This window comes from Juglans microcarpa x Juglans regia, chromosome 6D, assembly GCF_004785595.1.
Source record: "Juglans microcarpa x Juglans regia isolate MS1-56 chromosome 6D, Jm3101_v1.0, whole genome shotgun sequence".
In the NCBI taxonomy this organism is placed as follows: domain Eukaryota; kingdom Viridiplantae; phylum Streptophyta; class Magnoliopsida; order Fagales; family Juglandaceae; genus Juglans; species Juglans microcarpa x Juglans regia.
Genome location: NC_054604.1, coordinates 30,296,653 through 30,316,727, shown reverse-complemented (window position 1 = coordinate 30,316,727; position 20,075 = coordinate 30,296,653). Strand labels below are relative to the sequence as shown.

Sequence of the window (20,075 nt, the reverse complement as noted above, 5' to 3'; positions counted from 1 at the left end):
TTTTTGTTTTACAAATGTGCATTATACATTGTCCACGGGACTTATATTAGAATAATTTATTTGTAAAATTTAAAATTTAAAATTTATTTTTTAAATTAAATTATATCATGTAAATATTTTATTAAGTGTGTTATCTACGCATAATTATAATTTTTAAATTTTACTCTTTTTATAATAATAATTTTATTATTATTTGTTTTTATTTACTTTTTCAACGACCACATTTTATAGATCTAACGTCATGTTTTGCATAATTTTTTAGCAATCATGCATTTTATTTAATTAGCATATTTTAAAAAATATACCTTTCCAACTGTCATATATTAATGGTTCTTAAAAATCGTATTGTCTACATATAACCAGAAACCATAAATATTTCAATAAATATTCTGTATTGTTTGAGATGCAGATAGATAAATAACATTTCCGGAAGTCATCGTGCATGTGAGACACCCATTCCAACGTAGAGCACAACCTGCATGTGTTAGGCAAGAAAATAGTTAAATAGGACACATGACTCCTCTAACGCGAGTGCTCTAGCCATTAGCCTCGTCCCCTGTTAGAAGAATGGGGTGGATTTAGATGTTAGTTTGATTTTTAAATTTATCTCAACTCGTTATTATAATTTTTTTAAATTTTAAAATAATAATAATATTAAAAAATAATATTTTATCACCTTAACTTAATTCAACTTAACCCAATTTAACATTCAAACACAATCAATTTAGAAACGATTAATATTACTTTTTGTACTTTTTTTTCCAAAATTTTATTTTGAATAAATGAACTTTTATAAAATAATGATTTTGAGTTGTAAAAATGCTGTATTGTTTAAACAATTAATTTTTTAAAGGGAAATATTTTAGCTAAAGAAGATTTTATAAAAATAAACTCACATGATTTGAAGTGGTACATTAAATTATAAAGTTATTTTTATTATAATGTAATCTAACGAATTTTCATAATATTTTGATCTCTTTTGTGAATTTCAATAGAATGCTAAATATATTAATTTTTATTTTCTTCTAAAAACATAGTATATTTTGAAGCGGGTTATCTAATTTAATACTTTTGAGGGACAATAATAAATTACTTGTCAATTTATAACAAAACGAAGTAAATCTTGAATCTTTTAGAGCATATATATATATATATATATGTATGTATATATGAGAAATTTGAATAGAAGATTGCATGTGCAGTCTTATTAATGAATGACGGTAAAAGAGAAAAAAATATTATTTTAAAAATGATATTATTATAATTTTAAATTTTTTTAAACATAACTGTATAAATTTATATAAACAGTCTAGACTAACTCTCTCTATATATATCACTGATCAAAATATATATATATATATATATATTATATTATTATTATTTGGAAGCATCAACCCCTAAACTACACTGCAGCATCTCGTGTACGTATTCTTTAATCACGTCACTTACTATGTAGTAGTATGAGATTGCAAGTCTGTCAATTGCTTTAAAACAAAGGATAAAATTTTCTTCTAAATTTGAGTAATGCTGGATATATTTTTAAGATGTATATGTTATGTGTATTTAAAAATAAAAATAAAAAATCTACTATTAAAAAATATATATTATTTTTATATTAGTATCATATTTATCTATTTTTTTAGAAAGACTACACGAGATTTATACACTCTAAAATTATAAATATTATTTTTCTTAAAAATCTTAGATGAAAAAGAAAAATATATAGAGTATATATAATGTTTATTATTGTTTGTATGCATTTTTAAATAATATTTAATAAATATTTATATTTATTTATTTTTTTTAAAATTTTTAAATTCAAACAATAAATTATAAATACTTGTCTTAAAACACAGCATTTTATTTTATTTTTATTTTTTTGATTAAAAAAATAAACACAGAGCATTTTAAGGTGGTCATTAACCGTATCTTGCAAGCAAAAATCTACGAATTAAAACCAAAGAAAAAAAGAAAGGTTGCACCCTTATTCCTTAACTGTCTACATGCCGGGCGCGCGGACACAGAGAGATATGTTAAGTGTCTCACAGTTTAGTAAGAGCTCTCCTTCCCCTCTGACTCGCATTGACCACAACACCCACAGATGGGCAACTGCAGCAATGGCTACACCTCTTCCTCCACCGCCCGGTCTGACGGTCCGGCCCATAACGGCGTCAAGATCCTCCCGCCGACGCCCAAACCCTCCGACTCTGAGACCCTGTCATCTGAAAGTCAAAGTCAAAGTCAAAGTCAAGCTCAGGCTCCCCAGGGCCGTGTCTTGGGCCGACCAATCGAAGACGTCCGGTCCACCTACACCTTCGGCCGTGAGCTCGGCCACGGCCAGTTTGGCGTCACCTATCTCGCCACCCACAAGCGGACCGGCGAGAAGTTAGCCTGCAAGTCTATCGCCACCCGCAAGCTCGTCAAACGCGACGATATCGAGGACGTCCGCCGTGAGGTCCAGATCATGCACCACCTAACCGGCCACCGCAACATCGTAGAGCTCAGGGGCGCCTACGAGGACCGCCATTCCGTCAATCTCGTCATGGAGCTCTGCGCCGGCGGCGAGCTCTTCGATCGGATTATCGCCAAGGGCCATTACTCCGAGCGCGCCGCCGCGGTTCTCTGCCGCCAGATCATGACGGTTTTGCACAACTGCCATTCCATGGGGGTGATGCATAGGGACCTGAAGCCGGAGAACTTCTTGTTCTTGAACAAAGATGAAGATTCTCCACTCAAGGCCACTGATTTCGGTCTCTCAGTGTTTTTCAGGCCAGGTATATGGATGTGGTTTTGTGGTAACCAGGCGTTTGATTGGTGAGAAAATGTGGGTCGGAGCGCTTTTTTTGCTGGGTCGGAGCTTTACTGTCTATATACGTTCGTGTCAATGCAGGAGAAGTATTTAGAGATCTCGTCGGAAGTTCTTATTATGTCGCTCCTGAGGTGTTGCGCCGAACTTATGGAGCTGAAGCTGATATTTGGAGTGCTGGGGTGATTCTATACATTCTACTGAGCGGGGTCCCACCTTTCTGGGGAGGTATGGCCTTTATCCGAAATTAGTAAAAACCAAAATCGCCCAAAACGACCATAGTTTTTATGCTCTCTCGGGGAGTTCAGCATGATGACAGATTTTTTGATTCCTTAACCATCCTGGGATATAAATAATTTGTTTAGTAATCGGCGGTGGCTTACCAGTGTATCCTTACTTCTCTTTCATACGCAGAAAACGAACAAGCTATCTTCGATGCTGTTCTTCGAGGACATATTGATTTCTCATCTGATCCTTGGCCTTCCATATCCAGTAGTGCCAAAGATCTTGTGAAGAAGATGCTACGGGAAGATCCTAAAGAACGGCTGTCAGCAGTTGAAGTCCTTAGTAAGTGTCAGTTATAAACAGATTATCTTGACACAATATATTGTCTTTTCTCAAATTCTACGACTGCAACAATGTCTGTATGCCCGATATAAAGTTTAGTAAAGCATTTGCCTAGCCAATAAGGAAAAAAACGTGGAGACTAAAAAGGAAAAAAATATTCATGCATTTGTGTACTGGCTTCTTATTTTCTGTCTGTCTTACTTAAAGATATGCTTTGAGTTTCTTGGCATTCTATAAATGCTTAAATGATGTTCAACAACTCCAAATGCGATGTAGATCATCCGTGGATGAGAGAAGATGGGATGCATCTGATAAGCCTCTTGATATTGCTGTTTTAAGTAGAATGAAACAATTCAGGGCAATGAACAAGCTCAAAAAAGTTGCTCTAAAGGTGAGAACATCTTTTTTTTTTTTTTTTTTTTTTTTTTTTAATTTTTTTTTAATTTATTTATTTTTATATAGAGGTAATAATTGAGAAATATCTTTATCATGTCTTCATAGACATCAGTAACATGTTTCTATTTCATTTTTTTTAAAAAAGAGGAAAACTAGCAACTTCTAGAAATTAAGAGGAGTCTACAGAAGAAGGCTTTTTAAAACCATCCCCATAGAAAAATCCAGTTGTTCTCTCAACCCAAGAGAACCAACAAAATTTATGAAGAAAAATGCCCAAGGGCACAAGCATCTATTTCCAGCCAATCTGAATGGAAGTGTTCCAGTTTTTCATCACTTGGCAGTTTCTCTGTATTCTTCAGGTAATTGCAGAAAATCTTTCTGAAGAAGAAATCATTGGCTTGAAGGAAATGTTCAAATCCATGGATACAGATAGCAGTGGAACGATAACTTTTGAAGAGTTGAAAGCTGGGCTTCCTAAACTGGGTACCAAGCTATCTGAGTCTGAAGTGAAGCAGTTGATGGAAGCGGTAATATCTCGGGTCTTTTATTATAAAAAATTATTTACCCTTGTCTGTACAGAATTTTGTGAAAATTTTGATGGCAGATGATTGTCATTTTCGTAGAGCCTTAGCTAATATGACGTCGAAACTCTTGATTTTTGACCACTGCTCTGTATAGCATGCTCAGCTCATAGCTGATTAAGAACTGATTTTTCATAACACAGGTAAGAACTGATTTAAATAACATGGATAAGTATATTTTGTTGAATGGATAAGTATATCTTCAAAGTTCGTTTCTTGATGACCATTGATACAAAGTTTGCTTTGTATAAGAATAGAGTGCCTGCGAGAGTAATAATTTTTTGCAATCCAGTGTGCATATATTTTGTTAAATCTGAGGTTATTTTACATCTTGCTTATAGGTTCTAGTTGGATTATATCCAATTTCATTTGTCATTGCTCCTATTCTTGCAGCACCTTTGAGTTGAAATGAATCACTTACTTTTCTGGCTTTGGTTTTGCTTTATGACTAAACCATTGAAGCTTGCTTTATTGTTTTCCATAAGTGCTCTGTCTAGCTTTTCACAAAGAAGTTTGGGGCTCCATGGATTGTCTTGATACCCAGGTTTGTGTGCATAGTTAACAAAAGAAATGATGTATCATAGGCTCCACAGAGACATGGCAACTTGAAAAAGAGTGTAATAATTATGGTTGTATAATTTAAGTCAAAAACTTTAAATCTACAAGTTCATGGAACTCTCTACAATAATTCTTACATGTATATAAAATAAGCAGGTTTAAAATCACCAATGTAATTTAAAAAAGTTAAGCACAAGTGGCCACTAGAAGCAGAGAAGATTTACTTAAATACTAGCACTCAAAACAGATTTTTGCATAAAGGTCATAACAGTTGCAACTTGCAAGGGTAATATGTATTGTTTGAACCAAGAAATGCTTATTGATATCTAAAATCTTCTCTTTGGAAGAACCCTCAGTACTAGAATCAAGCTTTTCAAACCATGTAGTATAAGAATGTAATAGCAAAAAGACTCATACCTCCTCTTCAACAATAATGGTCTTTTAGACAATAATGGATTTACCAATAACTCTGCCCACTCAGCTGAGGACAATTTCCATTGACCTTTCTCTGCAAAATAGAATCTTCTATTGCATCATAGCAGTCAATATACAATAGGAGCATTATGTAGAATAAGCAAATTAGCAAGAAAATAGTAGGCAACACAAAAGAGAAAAAAAAAAGAACAAACATAAAGTTGCAAATGAACAAAGAAAGATATAAAGACCCTAACTCACAAGTATTCCCAAGTATGTGTAAAGTGAGATTAGAAGCCGGTTGTTCTAAATAGCATTAGAATGCTTGAAATATCACATGCGAAATATCACGTTGTTGGCCTTTCTTCGTAGATAGTGTTCTGTTAATGGCATAAGAATATTGGTGGTTTTGGGTGTTTGATAGTGTTTTGTTACACTAGTTAATGCCCTTCATGAAACGTGTTGTGATTGAGTCTAAGCTTTTTGAGGTGGGTAGGGATGGGCGAAATGTATTTTTGAGCGAGAAAGGGCGGAAAGGGGTGAAAAATATGAGTGGGGGTGGGGACTGCTAGGTGGTTTTGTAGAGCTCTGGAGGGTGGTCTGAAGGCTGCAGATAGGGGCTTCTACTCTGCTCATAGGGATGGGGACAGAGGCTATATTGCACAAAGCTGTTCCAATGCTCGAGGGACCTACATGGTTCTGGTGGAGTATGGTGGTGGTGGGAGAAGGAGTTTCATTTTTATACCTGAAGGCAGAGGTGGTATGGGATGGAGGAACTTAATGGTGGTGTTGCAGGAAGTTGTTATAGGAGATGTCTTTGTTTTGACTGCACCTACAAAATCGTCGTATGGAGCTCGTTTGTCGTCATTCAGGGAGGTGCTAGTAGGTTGGCATGAGGGGCCTGGTGTTGTGAAGGGGACAGAGATGACAGGTTTGCCTAGGTCTTGTGGAGTTCCACCTTTGGAGAGGGGTCAGTGCAGTGACGGTAATGGCAGGGTTGGTGTTGGTCCGTATAAGGAAACATTTGTAGAGGCCTTAGCTGTTATCGAAATGCGTTTGAGAGAACTAAATGATATAGTTGGTTGGATGAAACACAATGTTTTGGGGCAGGATGTGGAACTTCACAGGGGCTTAGGAAAGGGGCAGGCCTTGGGCCTAGTTGATGGGCCTCAGCCCAAGGACATACTCGACCCAGCAGTGGACTTTGTTGGGAGAAAGCCACCAAAGGCCGTTGCTGGCCCTTTGGTTCGTGGGACTAAACCAATGTCGCTGATGAGGCCTCAGGTGGTCTCGCCGCATGTGTTCGCGCCGATGATCTTGCCGCAGACCGTCGTTCCATCGGCGACAGCATTTACGCCAACGGGACCTATTCTAGATCGGGAGGGTCTACCGTGAAGCCATATCGAGGGAGATCTTCCTCCTTTGGCTGAGGGACCCTTACAGACAAGCTCGATGGGACCTCGAATGGTCTCGCCGCAGGCTGTCGTTCCATCGGCGACTGCAATTTCGCCGACGGGACCTCAGGTGGTCGCCGACACGGTCTTGACCCAGGCAACGCCGGCGAGGGTGGTAGATCAAATCTTATCTTCGCGCGAGGTGGAGATAACGTAGATTCCGTCTATGTTCTGAAGTTTTCCAGAAATTGATTCCCAGAAATCGCCGATTCATTTCTTAGAATCCTCATTTCTTCAGTTGGGTCTTTGCTCTACTTACGATGATCATCTGGAGGTATTATCGGAAGAAGGGGAAATAAGGATGGGGGTTTTCTTGGAAGACACAGTTGGGGGGTTATCGAAGGGACTCTTGGAGGTTAATGTGGACTTCTCGAATTCTGTTGCAGTGGATAAAGTGGGCACTGTAGTAGAATGGAAAGGTAACAATCTATTTGGGGGGGAGGGAGACGTAGAAGTAAGGGAGCCTTTTCCATTGTACTGTTCGTTACCGAATGACTTTGAGTTCTCTTAGTAGGTATTCCAAACGGTAAAGGACATCCAATAGATTGTGGTTTGAAATGTGTGGGATATGAAGAATAGTTTATGGCCCTCCCACGTCCATTGAGGCAAGAAAGCTGATTCTAAGAAGCAAAGGGAGCTTAATAGGCTTAATTGGTCGCTGAATGAGGGTAGCTCAAGTCGTTTTAGGTCCAAAGGGAAGGAGTCGGTTGTGTCTTTATGAAGCCAAAAATTGTGTCTTGGAATGTTTGCGGGTTGAACGAGGCTACAAAACTTTTACGCATAAAAAATCTTCTTTGGGATTGGAGGGCGGATATCGTATGTTTACAAGAAACCAAACTGAAATCGGTAAATAGAGAACTCGTGAGAAATGTGTGGGGTTGCCTATATGCAGATTGGGCCTATCTAGCTTCGGAGGGGCATCGGGCGGTATTTTGGTGATGTGGGATAAAAGGGTCGTGGAGAAGATGGAGGAGTTTGTAGGGGAATTTACAGTGGCTTGTTCTTTTAAGATGGTAGAGGATAATTTCTTGTGGGCTTTTGCAGGTGTTTATGGACCGAATGCTAACAGTATTAGAAGTCGTTTGTGGGATGAACTGACTGTTATTTATAGCGGGTGGGAACTTCCTTGTTGCATAGGAGGAGATTTTAATGTAGTAAGGTTCCCTAGTGAAAGATCTGGAAGCAATTGGTTACATCCAGCCATGGCTGAATTCTCAGAATGCATTTTTGACCTGAATCTTGTTGAACTCCCTCTAGTTGGCGGTCTCTTCACATGGTCTAACAATCAAACTTGGTCCCTACTGGATAGATTCTTAATATCGTTGGATCGGGAAAGCCATTATCCAAAGGTATGTCAGAAGCGACTGCCGCGCCTATGCTCGAATCATTTTCCCATATTATTAGATGGAGGTGGTATTTAAGGAGGTCATCGTTATTTCAAGTTCGAAAACATGTGGCTTAAAAGCGATGGCTTCGTGGATATGGTAAGGCATTGGTGGTCTTCTTATCAGTTTTATGGTACCCCCTCTTATATTCTTGCAGGCAAACTGAAAGCGTTAAAGGAAGATTTAAAGTTTTGGAATTTCCAATCGTTTGGAAATATTAGGGAGCAAAAGAAAACTCTAATGGAGGATTTACAGAATCTTGAAAAGATTATTGAGGATTGGGCTCTTACCCCAGAGGAAGTTTCACGTAAGACAGCGTTGGCATCAGAGTTGGAAAAAGTTTTAACTTTAGAAGAGATCTCTTGGCGACAGAAGTTAAGAGCTCTTTGGTTGAAGGAAGGGGATCGAAGCACAAAATTCTTCCATAAAGTGGCTAACTCTCATCGGAGAACTAACTCTATTGAGATGCTGAATATCAATGGTAGTGATTGCACAAAGGCCCCTGTGATCCGGGAACATGTGGTGAATTTCTATGACCATCTATTTACAAAAAATGAGGGCTGGAGGCCCAAACTAGATGGACTTGGTTTTGAGTCCATAGAACCACATACAACATCCTGGTTGGAAAGATCTTTTGAGGAGGTGGAGGTATTGGACGTGGTTCGAAAGATGGTAAAGGATAAAGCGCCAGGTCCGGATGGCTTTACGATGGGGTTTTTCCAAACATGTTGGGAGGTGGTAAAAGATGACATTAAGAAGGTGTTTCAGGAGTTTTTCTTGGCTGGGAAATTCAAGAAAAGCCTGAATGCTACTTTTATTGCTTTGATTCCGAAGAAATCCAGAGCAGTGAAGTTGAAGGACTTTAGGCCCATTAGCCTCATTAATAGGATATACAAAATCATTGCAAAGGTGCTAGCTAACAAGTTAGGGGTGGCAATTGATAAAATAATCTCAAAGTCACAAAATGCTTTTGTAAGGGGGTCGTCAGATTCTGGACTCGGTCTTAATTGCAAATGAATGTCTGGATAGTAGATTAAAGTCTGGCACTCCAAGTATTATTTGTAAATTAGATATGGAAAAAGTACTGGGAATTCCTCTTGTACTTACTGAAGAGATGTGGCTTTGGGGAAAGGTAGTGTATGTGGATCATATGGTGCATCTCAACGGCAAAATTTTCAGTCTTGATCATTGGTAACCCAGAGGGTTTTTTCAATAGCTCTCGAGGCTTAAGACAGGGTGATCCCTTGTCCCCTCTGCTTTTCGTTTTCGTCATGGAGGCTTTGAGGAGGATGTTATCGGCTGTGGTTAGTCATGGTTTTATGGCTGGTTTTTCAGTGGGTGATCCACAGAGGGGGCTTACCTCGGTCTCCCACTTATTATTTGCAGATGACACTTTAATTTTCTGTGATGCAGAGCAAGACCAACTTAGGGCATTGAAGGCGCTTCTTTTTTGTTTCGAAGTAGTTTCAGGTTTGAGAGTTAACTTCGATAAATCAGAGTTAGTGCCTGTTGGGAACGTCAACATCTCCCGGCAGTTGGCGAACACTCTTGGGTGTAAGGTCACTTCTCTCCCTATGACATATTTGGAGTTACCATTGGGGGCTGCTTCACGGGCTTTGACTATTTGGAACACAGTTATTGAGAAAATAGAACGAAGATTGGTTGGGTGGAAGAGACTGTATTTGTCGAAAGGAGGACGGGTGGCTCTTATCAAGAGTACTCTCTCTAACTTGCCAACTTACTTTCTATCTTTATTTCCAATTCCAGCTAGTGTGGCGGCGCGAATCGAAAAACTTTATTGGTATTTCTTATGGAGTGAGATGGGAGATGAATTCAAGTTTCACTTAGTCAGTTGGGATAAGGTGTGCAGACCAATTCCTTCAGGTGGGTTGGGGATAAAGAATTTGAGAACTTTTAATCGGGCATTGCTTGGGAAATGGCTTTGGAGATACAACTTGGGTAATTATTCTATAATGGTGTTGTATATGCAAGAAAGCTGGCGAGACAGTGGATCATCTTTAGCTACATTGTGAGATAGCTAGAGCACTATAGAGCGATGTGTTCATTTGATTAGGGTTAAATTGGGTGATGCCTGCTACAGTGGTAGAGTTATTGGCTAGTTGGGTATTGTTGGGTGGTGCTCCACAAATCAAAGCTGTGTGGAAAATGGTTCCTATTTGTATTATGTAGTGTATATGGCGGGAGCGTAATGAGAGGACATTTGAAGATAAGGAGCTGACAATAGAGGATCTTAGAATTTTATTTTTCCGTTCCTTACTTCTTTGGGCTATTGCTATAGATTTTAATGGTCTAAATATACATGATTTTCTTCTTTCTTTTTTAGCAACTAGATAGGTTTTATCTCTTGTATACCACCTTGTATACCTGGGCTTTGCCTATTCTTATTTATACTACCGTTTACTTATAAAAAAAAAAAGAAGCCAGTTGTTCTCATATCAAGCCAAATATGCCAAGTATTACACCAGGTGTGAAGCCAAAAAAATTAGTCTTCATATACTAAGTTGCCCAAGACATAAGTGTTTGAAACATCATCATTAGTTAACTTTTTGACAAAACAAAAGATAGCTCAGACTCCAACATTGATGAAGCAAGTGCTATAATGGCTAAAATGGTTAAATCATGGATCCTTTGATTGTCAGCCCTAAAGTCATATAAAACATATGTAAACGAAAAGAGAGAGATCATTTAAAGAAAAAGAAAAAGAAAAAATGACTCATGAGACAAACCTAGAGGAAGGCAACAAGAACCCTCAGAATAGGGTAAGTTCAACGATCAGCTTGGGTTATGCCTACATGGGCTCTCCATCGAGTTGATGCCGAAGACCTCGCGAGAACAAGCAAGAAATGAAACTCATGTTCAAAGGGTCTCTTTGTGTTATCAACCTTGATTTGAAAGCCTCTCCTTGATTGAAAAGCTTGACTCCAAATTTTGGGCTTAGATGTGAATAATTTTTTTCTTAATATCAGTGTTGGTTAATGGTCGCAATTAATCTTCACTCAAAACCACCAACTTAAATATTTATGAGGATTATGACTTGTCGAAAGACATCGTAAAAATATTTACGGCGATCTACCTTGTCACGATTAAAAAAGAGTGGTTAGTATTTATATTTAAATACTGTTCATAATACGGTGGGCATCTTTTACCCACCAACTCTTGCGGCAAGTTGATTTTCTCTTCCTAGGATATAAAATATTCTACAGTTAAAATTTAAAACTTGCATTTACAAATTTAAGAGAGTTTTGCAGGGGAATTCATTAAACTAAAATACAAGTCCTTTTACAAAATAGGATTAAATATATTACATAAAAGACCTAGGCTTTTGTCACCTCTTTCTTGGGCCATGTCTGTCTTGACGCGTCGTCCTTATTTCATTCCTGAGTGGGGCACACATAAAAACAAAATAAGTCGAATACTCAGTAAGCATTACTTAATACTGTAAAAATATACTAACATAAATTCCATTCATGCATTTCTCATTCATGTACATACTTTATATAAAACGTTTTCTTTTCTTTAAAAACATTACAAGGTGAGGTTTTTCTTTTAAAAAGATTTTCATTCCTGGAAACATTTCCCACCTTGTACATTCCTTTATTAAACTAGAGCATTTCATATATCCAATTATTCTTATCACTTTTCCTCTGGCCGGTACACTGTTACGCCCCGTTTGTTGGGGTTAGCGGTCTTTTGGACCTGATTCCGTCTGTGGCTGCGGGTTGGGAATCTCTCAGTCAGGAGGCAGCACTGAGTGCACTATTAGTACTTCTTACCCGGCATTGCAATCTGCCCAATCCATTGGTACCATCATTCATCATTTAGTCATGGTCGTTACGTAGCTTCATACATTAAAACATTCATTTCTTTTCAGTCATTTCCTTTCCTTTCATTCATTCCTTTCATTTTTATTCTTTTCATTCATTAGTCCATTTCATTTCATAAAACATCATTTCATAAAGCATAACATCTCATCATTTCATTTCATGGAACATAAATACAGTACATACTACATATAAAATCCATTCACATGCATACAACTATTTTTTAGGTGCATAAAAAGGGCTGTCAAAGAAGGCCATTACATACATATACTTAAACATTAATACCTTAGCATAGATTCACAAAGCACTTTCATTCTAAGAAAACATTTCATTTCCTTTCATTTCATAAAAGAACATTTTTCTCATAAAAACATTTTATTTCCTTTCCATAAATAAAACATTTCTCTTTCATTTCATATATTTTAGAAAACTTTAGAAGAGTATAAACATAATACTTACCTGGATTCCATGCTATTTACATTTCATGCAGTTCATTCATGTGCGTGTCTGATGACAACCTATATGCATACATAACTTTACGTCATTTCCTTTTTCATTTACATATGAAACTTAAACTTAGAACTTGCATAATAAAACTACTCCTAACTCTTAGTGCACTCTCTTCCACATGACCTTAACCCCCAATTGGTTTTTTACTTAAACTTCCTCCACTTAGACTAGTCATTGTCCAAATAACCTCCATCATCTATTTACTTGCATACTTCTTCATAATGTTCCTAATTGTACAAACTTACACCTCTAGGTATTCATAATATCCAATTCATTTCACTTACACATGTCATAATCCAATCCTTGAAGTATAACCATTTTCATAAATCCTAAGTCAACTAGGAATCTAAAAGCCTAACTTCATTTTCTAACTAATAAAGTGAGTTCACAAGCTTCACTTTAACCTTCAAACCATCACTCAACAAGTTTTACAAATTAGTCCCACTTAACCATTAGATCCCAACTACAATTACAATACCCATCCTCCACACAACAATCCAATCCAACATCAACTTAAGTTCCCATTCACTTCCCTCACCTACAAACATATTACACAATCCAAACCAAACATACATATACAATCCACCAACATACATGCGTCATACCCCTTTATCACCTAAAGTCAACATATAATCCATTTAAGTATCCACTTGTTCTTACAAACACCATCCATACATAATACATTTAATATGTGCAAATCTGTCCAATTCTTCCAAAAGTATCCTTATAAAATTCTATGCAACTTAATAGCATTCATACATCTCCACCATCTTACAAGTTACAACTATACATCATATATATCTCACACACAAAATGCAAGAAAACCAATTCGAATGCAATCCGTTCATAACATAAACTCTTGCATATTTAACTCAACATACACCATCACAATTAAAATCATATTTAACTAAGCTTCATACACACCCACAACTAGTTAGCAAAATATCACTTCAATATTTAGTACCACATTCATATCATTCTATTCCATCCTTCCATACACCCAACTCAAATCATAACACATATTAACAAATTTTCTACACATGTATGTCAACCCAACAAAATTACAATATACAACAATTAATAAGCTTCATTCATGGCTCCACACAAACCCAACCTTCACAATTAAAAAATTCAACCAATAAGCTTCTTAACAATACATACAACACATATACTCAATCCAAAGTCCAACTAACTCCACCTAGAACAACCAACACAATCCCCATAAGTCAAAATCTCCATACTTCACTTAATACTTCATTTCAATCCTAACCACACCCTACTTCTTCTCATTCTATCACAACCAATACAATCAATATATATAATTATAGATTTGCCAATATTCAAACACAACACCGGCAACATCCATACAAATTACATAACATAATACTCTTTGAGGCATAGAGATAGAATTTATACCACAACGTGAGGGGCTGAGCAGCGAGGGAAGTGTGTGGCAAAAGTGGGTTGGCTCACGGCTGAAGTGGTTTGAGGTGGGCTGAGCAGTGGTGACTGTAGGTTTGGGCGTGGGGATTTTGGCTTGCGGCTGTGGGGCTTCGTGGTATAGGTATGATGGAGGCTCATCCCTTATTGGTGGTCATGCTATGAGGGCTTCTGTTATGGATAGGCTACCATGGACGGCAACTGGGCTTGCCGTGCACGGTGGACAAAGAGGGGTTTTGGTCTAGGCACAGAGGAGTTGGGTCGTCGGCTAGTAAAGGGCTAGGTTGCTTGGCATGGATAAAAGTGTGTGAGAGGGAGGTGGAGGGGCAACTGACCCACGGTGCCGTGCTGTGGAGTATGGAGGTGGCTATGCCCAAATCCAGAGAGGGGCAGAGAGAGAGAGAGAGATCCTCGGGTGAGGGAAGGCTGTGAGGGATGAGGGGTGGTTGCGGCGAGACTCGTGGGACTGCTCACGGTGGCGGTGCGCGGCGTCTTTGGGTGGTCTACTGAAAGAGAGTGACGAAGAGAGGGAGTGGGATTCAGGGAGGAGGGAGGGAGATCTAAGGGATGAGGGTGAGGCTAATGGATGAGGGGCTAGTCGCTAGCGAAGGCATGAGGGTGGACATCCGAGGTTATGCCATCAACGGCAGCGGTGGCTGGTGTGCAGTGAGGCGAGGGAGAAGAGAGTCACCAGGGGGGGTGTGACGGTGTGGGGAAGGGGAGAGAGAGAGAAGAGAGGAAAAGATGGGGGGGGGGGGGAATTAGGGTTTTAGGGCAATTAATCTAGGCCCTACATCTTGGGGTTCCTAACCTAGATCCAACAGTGAAAAGATTAAACACTTAGAAATAGGAGAAAAGACAGAAAATAGAAAGGAAATGGAATTAGACTAAATGTAAAAATACGACTTGGTTGTATTGATAAAAAAATAGTTCTTTTCATCATAAAATAAAATGATGAGTTTTTTCATAAATATTTATTAAGAGAAATAAAAACATCTAAATAAATAGAGTTTTTAGCATAAAATAAAATAATGAATATTAAATAATACTCTTAAAGAACTAAAAATCATTTAAACTTGATGGTATGCCTTTCGAGACTATTGACAAGCTAAGCTCTACATGGTTGGAGAGGCCATTTGAGTCGGAGGAGGTTTTTTAAGTGATTCGTGGGATGGCCAAGGATAAAGCCCCTGGTCCAGATGGGTTTTCGATGGCTTTTTATCATGATTGTTGGGAGGTAGTGGGTGGTGATATTATGCAGGTTTTTCAGGAACTATACACTTTTGGGGAATCCGAAAAAAGCATTAATGTGTCTTTTATTGCTCTTATCCCTAAGAAAGTTGGTACGGTGGATGTGAAGGACTTTCAGCCTATTAGTCTTATAAATGGAGTTTATAAAATCATCTCAAAGGTGCTCACTAATCGCATGAACACAGTTATGAGTAGCATTATTTCTAAATCTCAAAATATTTTTGTGAAGGGGAGACAAATTTTGGATTCGGTATTGATAGCTAATGAATGCTTGTATTGTAGAATCAAGGAGGGCTTACCTAGACTCTTGTGCAAGTTAGACATTGAGAAGGCTTATGACCATGTTAATTGGGACTTTTTGTGTTATTTACTTGGGAGGTGTGGTTTTGGGGATAGATAGATTACATGGATTAGGCGCATATCTACGGCTCGATTCTCGGTTTTGGTAAATGGAGTACCAGAAGGATTTTTTAACAGCTCTAGGGGCCTCCGGCAAGGGGACCCACTCTCCCCCCTTTGCTTTTTGTGGTTGTTATGGAAGCACTAAGTCGAATGTTGTGTGCGGCTTTGAATGGAGGCTTTTTTGCTGGATTTTCTGTGGGTGGGGTTTCCATGTCTCATCTTTTATTTGTTGATGACAAACTATTGTTTTGTGAGCCGAACATTGATAATTTGCAGTATTTGAGGGCTGTACTACTTTGTTTCGAAGCGGTTTTAGGCTTGAAGGTAAACCTATCAAAGTTTGAAATGGTTCCCGTGGGTAGTGTACATAATATCCAAGGTTTGGCGAACATTTTGGGTTGCAAGGTTGCCTCGCTGCCCTTGACATATCTTGGCTTACCGTTGGGGGCTGCTTTCAAGACAAAAACCATCTGGGATGGTGTGTTAGAAAGAATTGAAAGACGATTGGCTGGGTGGAAATGGATATATTTGTCCAAAGGTGGTCGTTTGACTCTTATCAAGAGCACTCTTTCTAATCTCCCTACTTATTTCTTATCCCTTTTTCCATTACCGGCAAGTGTGGCCTCTTGTATGATCTTTTGCAACCTTCTGCTTACTCATTCAATGTGGTGGGTTGGGGGTGTGTAACATGAGGGCTTTCAATAAAGCACTATTGGAGAAATAGTTGTGGAGATACCATAAGGAAGGGAGGGTTTTTGGCGAGAAGTCATAGATGCTAAATATGGGAGTAGAGGGGAGAGAGAGGGGGGGGGGGGGTTCTAAGGAAGCTAGGGGAACACATGGGGTGGGACTGTGGAAAAATATTAGAGCGGGATGGGATAAATTCTCCAAGTATTTTAGATTTGCAATTGGAAGAGGTGATAGAGTTTTCTTTTGGCACAATGATTGGTGTGGTGAATGGGTCCTAAAGCAGGTGTTTCCCACGCTTTATCAGATTTCTAGTGACAAAGAGGCTGTCGTGGCTGACTTAGTGGTAATTTATGATGGTGCTGTCCATTGGGATGTAAGCTTGTCGAGAGCTGTTCATGATTGGGAGCTGGATATGCTTGCTGAATTTTTTGACTCGCTATATGCAATAGCGATGGGCAGTGAGTTGGAGGATAATCTGATCTGGATTTTGAATGGCAATAACAAATTTTTGGTGTGCTCTTTCTACAAGGCCGTCTTGGGAGTTTCTAATGATCATAACTTTCCTTGGAAGGCCATTTGGCAATGTAAAGTACCGTCTAAGATCGTTTTCTTTGTATGGACTACATCTCTTGGGCGGATCCTCACGTCAGATAATTTGAGAAGATGTGGTCTTATCATAGTAGATTGGTGCTTCTTGTGCAAGTGTGATGGGGAATCAGTGGATCATCTTGTGTTACATTGTGAGGTGGCAAGGTGTTTAAGGAATGAGATCCTTAATAGGACATGGGTGACTTGGGTTATGCCCAGAACAGTTAGAGATATTCTGGGGTGCTGGACAGGAATTAGGGGGAATTCACGTATAGCTGCTGTGTGGAGAATGATTCCTCATTGCATTATGTGGTGCTTGTGGCTAGAGAGAAATAAGAGGTGCTTTGAAGACATGGAACATTCTTTGGAGGAGCTGAAGCGATTCTTTTACAATACTTTATTTTCTTGGGCTTCGGCCATTATTTGTAATACGGATACTTTCCATGACCTGCTTGTATCTCTCACTAGTACCTAGATGTATTTAGGTTTCATGATCTGTTTGTATACTCCTGGGTACTTTGTTTCTATTCTTATTTCAATAAAACTTACTTTTACCTATTAAAAAAAAAAATTTAAATAAAATGATTTTCTAAAACTATATTATTTTCAGGATTCCAAAATATAAAGAGGCTTACATGAAAATTAGGCTTGGTTCAATAATACTAAAAATTATCCCATTTAAAATAATTTTGGACATTTAAAATATTTCGAGGATTTTAAAGTACTCGGCTCACTTTAAAAATCATATGCTAAATTTAAAACACAAATTTGAGATTTAAAACGTAAAGGCAAGACTCGTGACCAATTGAGAGAAAAATGAGCGGTTGGTCAAATGTATCCCTCAATTGTGACGATTTCCAAACCTATAAACAGGAAATATAAATATATATTGATGTTTGTTCTATTTTCATAGCTGTTTTTTTCTTTTCTTTTGTCTTCATTATTATAATAGACACAGGTGCTCATTTTGATGAATGGGTTTCTGGCTCTACTAATATAACATACTTTTGTGCTTTTTCAGGCTGATGTTGATGGAAATGGGACTATTGATTACATTGAGTTTATAACAGCTACCATGCACATGAATAGAATGGAAAGAGAGGACCACTTATACAAAGCTTTTGAATATTTTGACAAGGACAAGAGCGGGTAGTCACCCTATGTTTCTTATCTGTAATTATTAAAGTTATTATTATTTGGTATTTTATCTTGGTTCATGTTTTTTTCTTCCCATTTTAGGTACATTACGATGGAGGAGTTGGAGCATGCCTTTAAGAAGTATAATATGGGAGATGAAAAAACAATTAAAGAGATCATTGCAGAAGTTGACACAGACAACGTATGTTTCTTCATTCTCCCTTCTTCATCGATCTTTTCCAAGTACTAGTACATGCACATGAGTGAAAATAAAGATGTGGCCGAACATTGCCGAAGCAAAGTCATATACCTCAATCTTGATGTATTTATCTTTTATTTAGTAATGTAATTATTTTGCTCATAAAATAAGTTGCATACCTCAATCCCAGCATGTAATCGTTGCTTTTAATTTTAGCCCAGAAAACACATGAATGGTTACATTAATCATTATTCTTGTTTGATAAGTAATGCATGAAAGGATATTCACAAACTTTGAAGCACAAGAAGGTTAGTTTTTCTTTTTTCAAAAACAAGATTTCTGACTCTCCAGACCCATTTCGTTTCATAACAGCACACCATTTGTCAGCACACTCCCTTCTTGACTATGTATTCTGTCCCAACAAAACATAGAAGTCCATATTTCTTGGTGACTGATTCTTCACGAATCCCAAATTGTTTCACAGGATGGAAGGATTAATTATGATGAGTTTGTTACCATGATGAGGAAAGGCAATCCAGATTTGATCACAAACCGACGGCGCAAATGAGGTCAGCACAATTAGCATATTTCAGTTGTTCAACCACTAGCGGCGTTTGTTAATCTCAACATGGGTGGAGTTCATATCCCTGTCATGTGTTCAATCTCAATATAGCTACCTCAGATTACAAGACAGTCCTTGCCGTCTGAACATGGTTGTGGATTGTCTGTCGGCTCTTTACCGGAAGAAATGGGCAAAGATTGCCTTCACTCTGGGAATGATTTCGCTGTTCAATTTAGGTGGTTTGCTCGACTGGCTAGATGCCGGAATGTGTCAGCAAATTACATGAATTCCAGAACTCGTGTGCCCATGAGGAAAAGGAAAAGATGGAAATAAAGGAATGCCAATGCCGTTTCCATTCTTGTTTCTGTATTCTTGACCATGTTTTATGTAAAATCTGAATTGTTTGTTGATGTCAAGTGATCCACCAATCTGGAACGAATATAAACTCATAAAGTGGTTATTTGTTTTGGCATCGTGATTTCCTGGGGAGTGCGATTCCTGGACCTTGTTTTGTGCATTTATATAAGCGCATATCCTTCAGTTCTCAGTAGCTCTTGGCACTTGCTAAGAAACTAATGATTATCACCTTCAAATCAGGTGGTGTTTCTTCTTCAAATTAATATAAGAGAGAGAAAAAAAGTGGCCAGAAGATCATAATTCGTTATGAAATAGGACAGGGTTACTACATTTCTACTACTTATTTATTATTCTTTTTGCATTTGATTTTTTTTATTTTTTAATTTTATTTAATGGTTAAAGAAGTTACTATTAGTAAAATTATATATTTTTTAAATTTTTTCTTAATGATTAAAAATATTAAAAAAATACTTAAACGAAAATGATAAAAAAATAAAAAATTTCAAATATACTATAAGTAGTAAATGGGTAGTAAGAGGGTAATAACTCTACCACTACACTTATAGCAGAAAAAAAAAAGTAAATATAATTAGTTAAAATTGCATATTTCAGCAATTGATTTTCTCGAGAGTTCAAGGCTAGGGTTGTAAATAAATAAGAGTACTATTTCACAAATCGTTGGAGATCGGCTCAGTGAAGCTCGAAATCAAGCTTGATTTGTTTATTAAATGAGTTGTTCGTGAATGCAAAATTAAGATTCATTATTAAAAGATACAACTTGTATTAAAAGATATAACTTGTATAAGTAGAGGTGGATCCAACAATTTTTTTACCATGCGATTTATTTATGTAAAATATAAAAAGATTAAGAATTTCATAAAACATAATTATGTATAAAATTAGATCTCGATAATTTGTTATATACACAGAAATAAA

General features: G+C 37.6%; 2 protein-coding genes across 2 annotated transcripts; both read left to right on the top strand.

The window, feature by feature from the left end:
• Nucleotides 1-1,966: 1,966 nt before the first annotated feature.
• On the top strand, nt 1,967-19,329 carry LOC121234598 (calcium-dependent protein kinase 1-like). The gene is given in 10 exon segments (XM_041130598.1): nt 1,967-2,774; nt 2,891-3,034; nt 3,221-3,373; nt 3,650-3,673; nt 3,676-3,764; nt 4,129-4,296; nt 17,906-18,033; nt 18,124-18,223; nt 18,705-18,789; nt 18,894-19,329. Coding segments are annotated over 9 exon segments (1,563 nt in total). The 5' UTR covers nt 1,967-2,101; the 3' UTR covers nt 18,789; nt 18,894-19,329.
• LOC121234599 lies at nt 5,675-6,953 on the top strand. Its single transcript, XM_041130599.1, has 2 exons — nt 5,675-6,771; nt 6,832-6,953. Exon 1 carries the CDS (start codon nt 6,016-6,018, stop codon nt 6,715-6,717), a length of 702 nt encoding a protein of 233 aa, XP_040986533.1. The 5' UTR covers nt 5,675-6,015; the 3' UTR covers nt 6,718-6,771; nt 6,832-6,953.
• Nucleotides 19,330-20,075: the final 746 nt, after the last annotated feature.